Here is a 10,753-nt window from a genome sequence, read left to right as displayed (position 1 = left end):
GGGGGGGGGGGGCAATTAATACCCTACAGATGAGACAGCACTTCCTTTGCTCCATATATTCGCGTAGCACTGCGGAGCCCATCTTGAATTTGGCGAAACACGTCAATATTTGCATTCCAAACGATGGGAATCCTAATCAAGACGTTGTTTGAATAATACGTTTTGAAGTTGTATGTCCGCGCCCAGACTTTACGGAGACCCAGTCGTAGTCGAAGCACTATTCTACATCGATGTCTGCATGGCTATATTATTCTGCCTACTGAATTAGCGCGGCTGCTGTATTTTAACAGCTTATTCCTCCTTTGATCAGCCTCTCAAAATGCACTGCCGGACGTGCGCCCTGGTGACCAGCTCGGGCCACCTGATCGGGGGCGGCCGGGGCGAAGAGATAGACCGGGCCGAGTGCGTCATCCGCATGAACGACGCGCCGGCCGCAGGGGGCTACGCCTCCGACGTGGGCCGTCGCACGTCCCTGCGCGTCATCGCTCACTCCAGCATGCAGCGCGTGCTGAGGAGTCGCAATCAGCTGCTCAACGCCAGCCAGGACGCCGTTTTTATCTTCTGGGGGCCCAGCAGCTACATGCGGCGTGACGGCAAGGGCCTGGTCTACAACAACCTGCGACTCATGAGTCAGGTGCTGCCCGCGCTCAAAGTCTACATCATCTCCTGGCAGAAGATGTTGCAGTTTGACGACCTCTTCAAGAGGGAAACTGGCAAGGACAGGTAACAGCCAAGACACGCCGCCGAAAAAATTTTGATGACGGAGCAAAAGACGGTACTTTGACCAACTTGACTTTTTGGCTCAAGTATCACTGACAGTTTAGTCTTCGATAAACCTCGAGTGGTTGGATGGATGGATGGATTTTTATCTTCAGTGTTTTGTCAACACGAAACAATTCTGACGCTTAAATGAACCAAGTGTGCAAGTTTTAGGACACGGACAATTTATTCGACAGTGACCCAAAAACATTTTTATACCTTGGGGAAAAAAAAAATGTCTCCTCTGTGAGGGTTCTTGACCCAAAAAGTTCAAGAATTCCGATGTGCTGCGTATGCCTGTTTTGGTAAACATTGAGAACAATATTGAGAAGAATGCAAGGCCCCCAAAGAACTCTATTCTCTGGCTGCGTGAAGGTTAGGATTCTAAACCATTTGGCCAAGTTCCATTTAACGTGGCAAAAAGCCTTGGCTAAGGTATTTATTCTACTGGGTGCCCTTGTTGCTGAGTTGCGCCTCTCCGTTTTACCTGTTCAAGGAAACAATCTTCCGTATAATGGCTTCCAGAAAGACGTTTCCTAAGACTCGAAAAACAAGCTGAGGGCTAACGGTGAATAAAAGCAAACTCGATTATTTTCATCCTCTGCGCCTGAGCTTTTGTTCGGCGTGTCGGAGCAGATTGAACGCCACTTCGGTGAAGACGGACGTCGCCGAAGAAATTGCCTTGTGCGGGGGAGTCCGGGGTGAGCAGCTCCGGACATTTATCCCAAACGTTTGCCGTGATTAAATGGCTGCTGTTCTCATTTCCCGTTTTACCGCCGCGGCGACATGAGGAATTAATGATTGTGAAGAGTGGAGGGGTGTTAACTCGCTGTTGCGCATGCAAGGTTACTTCAAAAAGAAAAACGCACGGAGACTCTCCGGGCAACATTCTGTGCAATCAACAAACCTGTGCGCCTGTTTGTATGTTTCCATGACAGAGATTTAATGTTTTTTTTTTTTTTCTGCTGTTATGGAGTCAAGGTAATTAACAGGCGTGTGAAGGCTGTTTCGATATCCGCCTGTTTTGATAACAGCAGCAGAGGAGCGAACAGATGTCTCTCAGTGTGAGTTCAAGAGGCTGATCAAGTGTCTTTTTAAAGCAAAATTAATCTCGTTTTTGCTCATCGGTCATTAATTTCGACAGGGGTGGGCAACTGGCGACCCGCAGTTGAGTGGCCCCTTGATCAATACTAGAAAAGTTGAAAAAAAAAACAAAATGGTGAGGGGTTGGACGGTCATAATTGAGTGAATACTCGTGGCTCATATAAAAATTTCGTGTGAATCACGATTCAATAACATGAAACAGAGGCAGTGCAGGTCGTCAAAAAAGGTTTCCATTTTGATTTCCTCAAAACTCACCAAGGAACCGTCATCACATTTTATGTAGATTTGCGCATAAAAAAAACAAGTAAGGGAAGCTTGTTCAAAGTTCAAACACGTGCGGCAAAATCAAAACAAACTCAAACGAGCTCGTTAAATTGTTGGATTGCGGCGAGAAAGTAGCCGGCAAACATCAGATGGAGGGGATAAATATTTGTGTTTGCCCACTGGCAGCTCAGGCGACATTTGCTTCGGTGTTATTCTTCGTCACGCCTGTAAACACGGCAACGATAAGCACGCGCGGGTTCCTCGAGAGGACGTTGCCTAGAAGATGAAAGACAAGCAGCAAAAAAAAACACAAAAAAACGAATGCATTAGCACTGCGGCTCACCCTGACACTCGCTGACAGCTTTTCTGTTTCTAAACACAGATGATAATTTAGCCGTGAATCAAACTAACAAGGTAGGAGTTGTCACAAGGCGTCAAAGACCAAAAAGTGTTTCTGTAAACTCCAGAGACATATTAGTGCCCTCAATAAACGTAATATGGAAGTTGTTTTCACAAACATCAAAGACATTTTAGTCTTCAGTGAACCTCGTGTACTGTAAGTTTCAGTAAACAGAGAAGACAAGTTGGCATGAACCAAACATGGCGCACGTCTTCCTAAACAGACAATTTAGGGTTCAATAAATCGAACGTTTTTTTTTTTTTTACTTCATACTATCTTCAGTGCTTTTGTAGACAAAGTCAGTTTAGTCTTCATCCATCCATTTTCCGATCCGCTTGATCCTCACAAGGGTTGCCGGCTGGAGCCTATTCCAGTCGTCTTTGGGCAGTAGGCAGGGGGACACCCTGAACCGGTTGCCAGCCAATCGCAGGGCACACAGAGACGAACTACCATTCGCGCTCACACTCACACCTCGGGGCAATTCAGATTGTTGTTTTCATAAGCATCAAAAACAATGCAAGTTTTTTTTTTTTCATCCATATGGTTGCGGTGTTCATGAATGTTAAACCCCAAAAAAATCCACAGCAAATCTGACATCTTATCATTCGGCAGCGCCCTTAAGGCTCTGAAGGTCTTTTCAAGACATTTATTTCTTTCCTTTGCTCCAAAAAATTGAAAGCCCATTTTAGGGTAGTGCAAAATCGTCTGTCTGGTCATCCGTCATTGTGCGCTCTGTCCTTGCGCCGAGTGCGTGCAAGGCCACCTTTCCTGATGAAGGCTTCCACCATTTGACAGGCTTCATTTGTATCGCTCGATACGCGGCGGCGCGGCTGCGTATTTTAATGACGCCGCGGAGCAGCGTGAACGATCAAGGTCCAGATTGAGACGAGTCCTCACATAATCACATGCAAAAATCAAATATGTTCCCATTCATCAAACCGTCGCCCTCCGCCTGTGTCGCAGGAGGATATCCAACTCGTGGCTGAGCACCGGCTGGTTCACGATGACCATCGCCCTGGAGCTGTGCGATAGGATCAACGTGTACGGCATGGTCTCGCCCGACTTTTGCAGGTGAGAGAGTGCTCGAGGTGCATCCAGAATGTGCGCATTATGTTCGCCGTTCCTATGAAAGCAGCATCGTTCGTAATTCAGCAATATCTGAGGTATTAGTGACAGATTAACGTGAACAGGGTATCTCTAAAGAGGATTTGCTCGAGTAAAGTGAAGGACGAAGGATTAAGGTCCCCCCCTCCCAAAAAAAAAGGTGGTATCGAGGGTGAAAGGAATGCATTACATGTCACCCTCCAGCAGCCAAAAAAAAAATCAAAATACAGTATGTGCACTCTTAAATACAGCCTTCCTCCTGTAATATTCACCCACCGTGGCCACGTAACATCACAGAGCGTCTCTACTTGTCCATTGCGGAAATGCCAGCAGCGATATCAGGGGAACGTGCGATGTATCGCGTAAAGATCCGATTTGAAATCATCGGTCCCCATTGAAATGAATGAAAATGCTATGAATCCGTTCAAGTTTAACCCCGATTTTAATATGTATTTTAATACGGAAAAATAGCACTCAATAATATCGTTGTTTGTAAACAGACTAATGACAATTAAATAGAATGTGAAGAATGAAACTGTAAGCGCATCAAGATTTAATGCTACAATCCAATTCATTGCGTTGTTCCTTCTGGCGTGCTAATTTTGGCATTCGTGCTTTTTATAGTTCTCGGGGCATTCAAAAAAAATGAAGGCACTGGCGACCGTCTTTCCTTGACCACATAGAGTGGGAAAAAATGACCCGCGATACAGCACAATTATAAGTCTCCGAATTTGCTGCTTCAGACATCCTTTGACGTGTCTTCCACAGCAGGGATCCCGAGCACCCATCGGTGCCCTACCACTACTATGAGCCGCGGGGCCCCGACGAGTGCGCCATGTACATATCGCACGAGCGCGGCCGACGGGGCAGCCATCATCGCTTCATCACGGAGAAGCGGGTCTTCGCCGACTGGGCACGGACGTTTGACATCCATTTCTACCAACCCGACTGGAGCCCCGCCCCTCTGCCGGCGAACCGCACCGTGAACGGAGGAGTAACCAAGGGATGCCAAACGTGATTGGATGACATACCCGCCGTCCCAGCGAATGCGAGAAGACGTCGACACGAGACGACGTTGATCCTGATTGACAGTTGTTGAGGAAAACATTTCATGGCTGCTGCCAAAAGCGGCACACGAAAAGCGTTCAAAGTCGCAAGCCCACGTTTTTTTTTTCATGCTGCGAAGGTGAAATAATATGAGGAGCCAGCATCATCGTCTCATGCTCACTCGGGAGAGCGAGCAGCAATGTCAATCATTCTGTGTGTACGTGTGTGTCGGCAGTGTAGGCACTGATAGCAAGTTCAATATAAAGGTAAACTTTTGATGTTTTTTTTTTAAAGAGCACATTCAGACCCAACATGTTTCTGCTTACTTGCCAGACATGTCGCATATTTGACTACATTTGCATTTAGCACTTTTAAAACCACCCCAATGTGATCGTTATCAACAAACTCGATATAAACTTCGATCCAGAGTCAGCGCGCAGGTCGATTTTTTTACCTTGAAATCGTATTAATATTTACAAGACAGCTAGCACCATGGGCAACAAATCTGGACACCCCCGCGAATAAGGTTTACATGGCACTAATTGACGAATGACCCCATAAGATGGTGGGAAAGGTCCATTTTTGTCTAAATGAAGCTCCTCAACTCACACCATCAAGGTGCCACCAGATAGCGGCAAAGCAACACTGATATTTGGCAAGTTTGTAAATGCTGAACCATCAATATGCGGCGGTTTACTACAAAAGAGCAGAAAAGCCACACAGGGAAGCAACATCCATCACTCAGTAGTATCGATGCACATCGAAGGGGCCCAAGGTTTTATACGACGACACAAACCCGATTTTGTCCACAGGTCGCAACACAAATAATTGCTGTGATGAAGTGCATTGAAAACACTTCTAGGCTATAAATAAAAACAGAACCAATGAAAAGCGGTAAGAAAAAGGCAATCCCTTACCTTTACTGCTGCGACTGGACTACAGCTGTAGTTCATTGCGCCACAATTCGTAACCACAAAAGGTTGCAAGTCTTAAACCGAGGATATCCTGTGCATAGTTTGGCCGAACAATCCAGGCCATGAAATACTGACAAAAGTCTAGATTTGATGAGAAGATGCAGATTTTACAAGAGAAAAGTTTTGACTTTTTGAGAATTTTTATGAGCCTGGTCGAGTAGAAAAGTAGTGCTTTGCCGCCATCTTGGCGCATCCACACAAAGTCATAACATTGATATAAGTATGCACGTAAATTAGCAGTAGCTGTACTTAAATATCGGACAAAAATTTTAAGGGCACAGAAACCAGGTCTTGTGCCATTTAAAGGTCCCGACAGGATGCCCCAAAACTCACTCAGTTAGGGCCCACTGGAAATTCGACCTAATTAGCTCCCGACTAGTATCTTTCTTATGCTTACACAAAAATAGGTTTGCGCTGTGAAGGTATATCCGCTTAAAGCCTTCGGTGGTTGGAATCTATCAAACCGGTCACATTTTACACATCACGACAACGAGGCGCTCTAAAGCGGCCCCACCAAGTGTGAATTCCTTGTCCACACGTTGGCCATCATGACAAGCCTCAAACACCAAGTCCCCCCCCCACCTCTTCTTGCCCCTACCACATCTCTCTTCCATCTTGTCTTTGTGATGTGCGCTCACTCGCAGCTGACAACGAGGCGCTCTAAAGCGGCCACAGTAGCCTGAAGCCCTGGTCCAGATGCTGGCTGTCAAGTTAAAATTCCTCCATATGCCACGAGTGCGCGCACGGCCAACAATAAAGCACTCTAAAGCATCCGCAACAGTGGAAACCTGAAGGGAAGATGAACTGTCCCAGTGAAAGCAAAGCAATCTAGCTAGCTGCACATTGAAATATATTAAAAACTAATCTCCGAATTCACTTGAGCCCCAGTTGGAACGTGCTATCCAAGACAAGACTGGCGCTGCTACATTGCAAAGCTTTTGTTTCGCCTCCGCCATTGAACACCATGAATCATTCTGAGAATTTCCCATGAGAAACGGTGTAGGAGGGGACCCCTTTATCGCTGCTTGCAGCTTTAATTGCTTTTATGTTTGCGTGGGTATTTTGCCATTCAATGGCTATATTTTTTACTTGAAATTTTACTGTTATTTCTTTGTACGGCGGCACTTTTTCGTACCTCGGCTGCCTACGAATGAGCACCGTCTCCGGCTAATCGTGTGATGGATGTCGCTACAAGTCACGCAAACACCGCCGTGTCACAGCAGACAAGAGGACGATGAAGATGGAGCGGCCACCGCGTTTGCCGCGGCAGACTTTTCTTGGACGAGGACGTGACGTGGCAATCGCTCGCTGAAGTGCACTTTTATCTCGCTGCATACTGAACACGCTTTTCACCGCCACTTCTCCGAGAACCAGGTGTCATTGGGGTTGAAAACAGCGAGAAAAGGTTTTCTAACGATACATCTTCGTGTCGAGCCCCCATTGATTTGGGCCTCGTCTTTGTGCAGTGAGTCATGAGAGGAGCCGCGGTCTCAGACGAGGACACAGCCGAAGGAGGTCCTTTGTGCTCTTGTATAAAAAGATCCATGTTGCTCGCAAGGGCTGCGTGACGAGCGGCGCGTGGATCACACGTTTGGATTATTTTAGGTTTGTGCCAATTAATGTTCAACTGGGAATGGGTTTGGGTTTTTTTTTTTCCTTTGTCAGTGTTCTTTCTCTGTATTTATTCTGGGAAAATTCAGTGTCAGCAAAATGGATAAAAATGTTTAAACCATAACGTCAAACTCAGAGGTATTCTGCGTCATTTTATATATTGTATATAAAGAATATATATATATATATATATAAATAATATGACTTTGTCATGTTGTTTAGTCATGTGACTTTAGTCCGATGCTGCCTATATGGCTAGCGAGTTTCAAACTGCCATTTTTTTTCTTTTCATTCAAAGCACTTATGTAAATGTAAACATTTGGTATTTTCCCAAATCACCGCTTCTTCCATAATTTTATTTTTTCTTCCACATACTGAGAAATATATGTAAAATATTTTTCGGTCCTGCTTTTTCATCAATTAAAATGGATTTTAAGTCAGTGTTTGTAATTTTTTTGCTTAGGCCACACTAAACCCAATTCCAATGAAGTTGGAAATCCATTTCAACCCATATTCAATTAGAGATAGAATATACATTTATACATATTTAATGTTCAAGCTCACAAACAGTTTTTTGGATGGGATTTTGACCTTTAAAAGTAGCAGCACCAAGGTACTGAATATAGGGTATCGATTACACTACTTCAGGTTCTTGCGCATAATTCTAATTGAAGAGACCACCACACCTGGGGGAAAAAAAAAAGTTATATATATATATATATATATATATATATATATAGATTCATTATTTTGAAAAGACATCAATAAAAGTTCTTCTTGGCATAAGAAATGTTCCATTATACAGGCGGGGAAGGAAAAAAGAGGAAGTGGGGGGAGGGGGTATGTTCGCTCAAGTGAGGTTGACCTTGTCTGCCAAAATCTATTCACCATTCCTGCGCATCTTCCCCCCACCCCCCCAAAAAATCAATAAGCTATTAAATTCTCTGGTACCTTAGATAAAACTTTTTGACAGGACTCAGCGGTGACGTGACGTTTTCACAACAAGCTTGTAGCCGCACCTGCCAAATTGAAATGATAATTACTTGCACGTGTTGATGGATTTGCTCAGGCAACCGGCCAAGTGACAGACAACAAAAAAATTCATTTTTAACATTTGTTTTTATTATTTATGAAGATCCTTCACCGAGATACAAAACAGACAAAAATCAGTAGTCAAGTCTTTCGTGAAATCAGACCAAAATAATATGTTGCTGTCCAACGAAAAGCACACCTTTCCAATTATGAAAAGCAAGTAGCTCCATGTGAATTTTTAATATTGAGAAAAAAGTGGTATTGCCACAGGTTGACTTTTTAAGTATAAATCAAAATTCAATACTCACGTCATTTTGGGACTTTTTAACATCCACAAAATCCAAGTATTTCAAAATTTGCATATTTTCCGCACTATTAGGCACACCTAAAAGCATTCAATTTTCTCAAAAGCCGACCGTGCGCCTTATAATCCGATGCGCCTTATATATGGATCAATATTGTATTGTATTCCCTCTACCATCTAGTGGATGCATAATGCAACTGCAGCCACTATTGTAGCTTCTATTCTATTCGCTAATAATGCGGTGCACCCTATAGAGTCTATGAAAATAGGCCATTAATTGAAGGTGCACCTTACACTCCGAAGTGCCTTATAATGCGGAAAAGACGGTAAGTGACTTTTACGCAGATATCGCCAAATGTTAACTTTTTAGTATTGAGTAAAATCTGATTTCTTTTAAGAATTTGTATTTCTGCTAGGCATGGGATTTTTGTTGGACAACAATATGCTTGTTTCATTTAAGTAAACGCCCCACTGATACATCTCTTATGATGGACCTGCAACCGTTATAAAGGAAGATGTCAATCCTATACACTTTGACTCGCTGGAAATGATTGACATTGGTTGGGAAAGTGTGTCAAGACTCCAGGGGGAAAACTTGTAGTTTGGATATGAAATATTTTGTGACGTCAGTCCTGCCATACACCTTGTAGCTCGGATGTAGCACAAGTTCGGAGTTCCAACAAAAGTTTCGTTGAGCCGAGATGGCCAAAAAAAATCATACAACATCTTATCACCTTCAAAGGAGGCACTTGTAGAAGTAAAAGGTGGATCCCCTCGTAATTAGGGAAGCTCAATACTGTCAGTTGCGAGCAGTTGGGAGACAAATTTGTTCTTTTGATTCATCTATAATCAGGGCACCGGCATCTTGCCAAAATGAGGGAGTACAACATGTTTCGCTCCCCCAAAAAAGGGGAAAGGAGCTGTGGGAATTGTTAGGCAGGAAATAAAAAGGGACGGAAAAGGAAGGAAGAGATGAGCACGGTATTAATAATGTATAAGGGGAAAGGCACCCGGGTGGCTGATGCAGCAGCTGTCTGGTTTTGGAGAGGGGAGGCGCCTGTGCGAGTTAAACATCAATCAGTCCTCTCGGCAACGAGGCGGTGTTTGGGACAGCCACCAAGGCTTACTGGCTTATCGCTCAACTTATCGGCGGACTGCGAACGGCCACAGAAACAGCCGTCAGTCAGGGGCGCCGCGCGGCCGGGAAGCTAATGGATGTTTCCACCGGGAGGGCAATTTGGTGAATAGAAAGTTGGAGATGGTATTATGTGGGATTGTTATCCACGCTATGACGGTCAGGGGGTGTAATGCGCGCTGACAGCAGAGATGTAAGAAAGTCATCTCTCAGCAGCACCAGTCGCCACCAATCAGATGTCCCCCTATCCCACGTTTTAATCTCTGGCAGGCCCAGCAGTTTGGACACAAAAATAGACAAAATATGCTGAGCAGAACATCCGCTAAAAGTGATTAAATTCTTATTCAAGGACTGGCTTCAACGCACACTTAGGCTGGAGTATACGCTACACGGTCCAAATCACACAATTCCCATTTTTACTCCCAAGCGTTTTAACTTTCAAATCTTCAGATTCCATCGGTGCACTAAAATGATATCGCAAATCTAGCGCCGTCCGTTCAGCTGGTATGCGTGGTTCAAATTTGGGGCCAATCGGATAAAGTCTTGAGGAGACGTTTGTCTTTGAAGGACTATCGAAAATGGGCAAAATGGCCGACTTGAGCCAAAGTCTGATTCCGAAATGGTAGGGTACATTACACTCAAAAGACTTTTGGTCAAACTTTCATGCGTTAGCTGAGTCAGCAAAGTCTTCCAACATCGCTGCCATGCCATACCCACAAGCAAAGACGGAAGACTAAAATTTTCACAGTCTATTGTCTTCCATGTGGCGAGATCACCCGCCTCTGATTGTGGCTCATTTGGGTGAATTCTTCAGTAAGATTTTTCTCTGAAACCTAACCTTAAGCTATTAGCATATTTTGAAGGATAGCTGTAGGGAACTTATGCTTTGAACAGTCATTTTTGTATCTTTTATTTTATTTTGTTATTTTAAATAATGCTCAATCATGCTTAATCATTCACATAGGAAAGTAGTATGGTATTTGATGCCAAGGATGAAATGACGTTCACGTGGTACTAAC

The 10,753-nt window shown here is 44.2% G+C and overlaps 1 protein-coding gene across 2 annotated transcripts in view; it reads left to right on the top strand.

The window, feature by feature from the left end:
• Positions 1-4,963, top strand: part of st6galnac5a (ST6 (alpha-N-acetyl-neuraminyl-2,3-beta-galactosyl-1,3)-N-acetylgalactosaminide alpha-2,6-sialyltransferase 5a) — an 18,767-nt gene extending 13,804 nt beyond the window's left edge. For both annotated transcript variants that reach the window (XM_019856793.1, XM_019856791.1), the window contains exons 3-5: positions 311-723; positions 3,491-3,598; positions 4,400-4,963. In XM_019856793.1, coding sequence (XP_019712352.1) covers positions 311-723; positions 3,491-3,598; positions 4,400-4,649 — 771 coding nt within the window. In that variant the 3' untranslated portion in view covers positions 4,650-4,963. The remainder of the gene's footprint in view (positions 1-310; positions 724-3,490; positions 3,599-4,399) is intronic.
• Positions 4,964-10,753: the final 5,790 nt, after the last annotated feature.

This window comes from Hippocampus comes, unplaced genomic scaffold, assembly GCF_001891065.2.
Source record: "Hippocampus comes isolate QL1 unplaced genomic scaffold, H_comes_QL1_v1.1 scaffold105, whole genome shotgun sequence".
In the NCBI taxonomy this organism is placed as follows: domain Eukaryota; kingdom Metazoa; phylum Chordata; class Actinopteri; order Syngnathiformes; family Syngnathidae; genus Hippocampus; species Hippocampus comes.
This window is presented reverse-complemented; position numbering and strand designations above follow the sequence as displayed.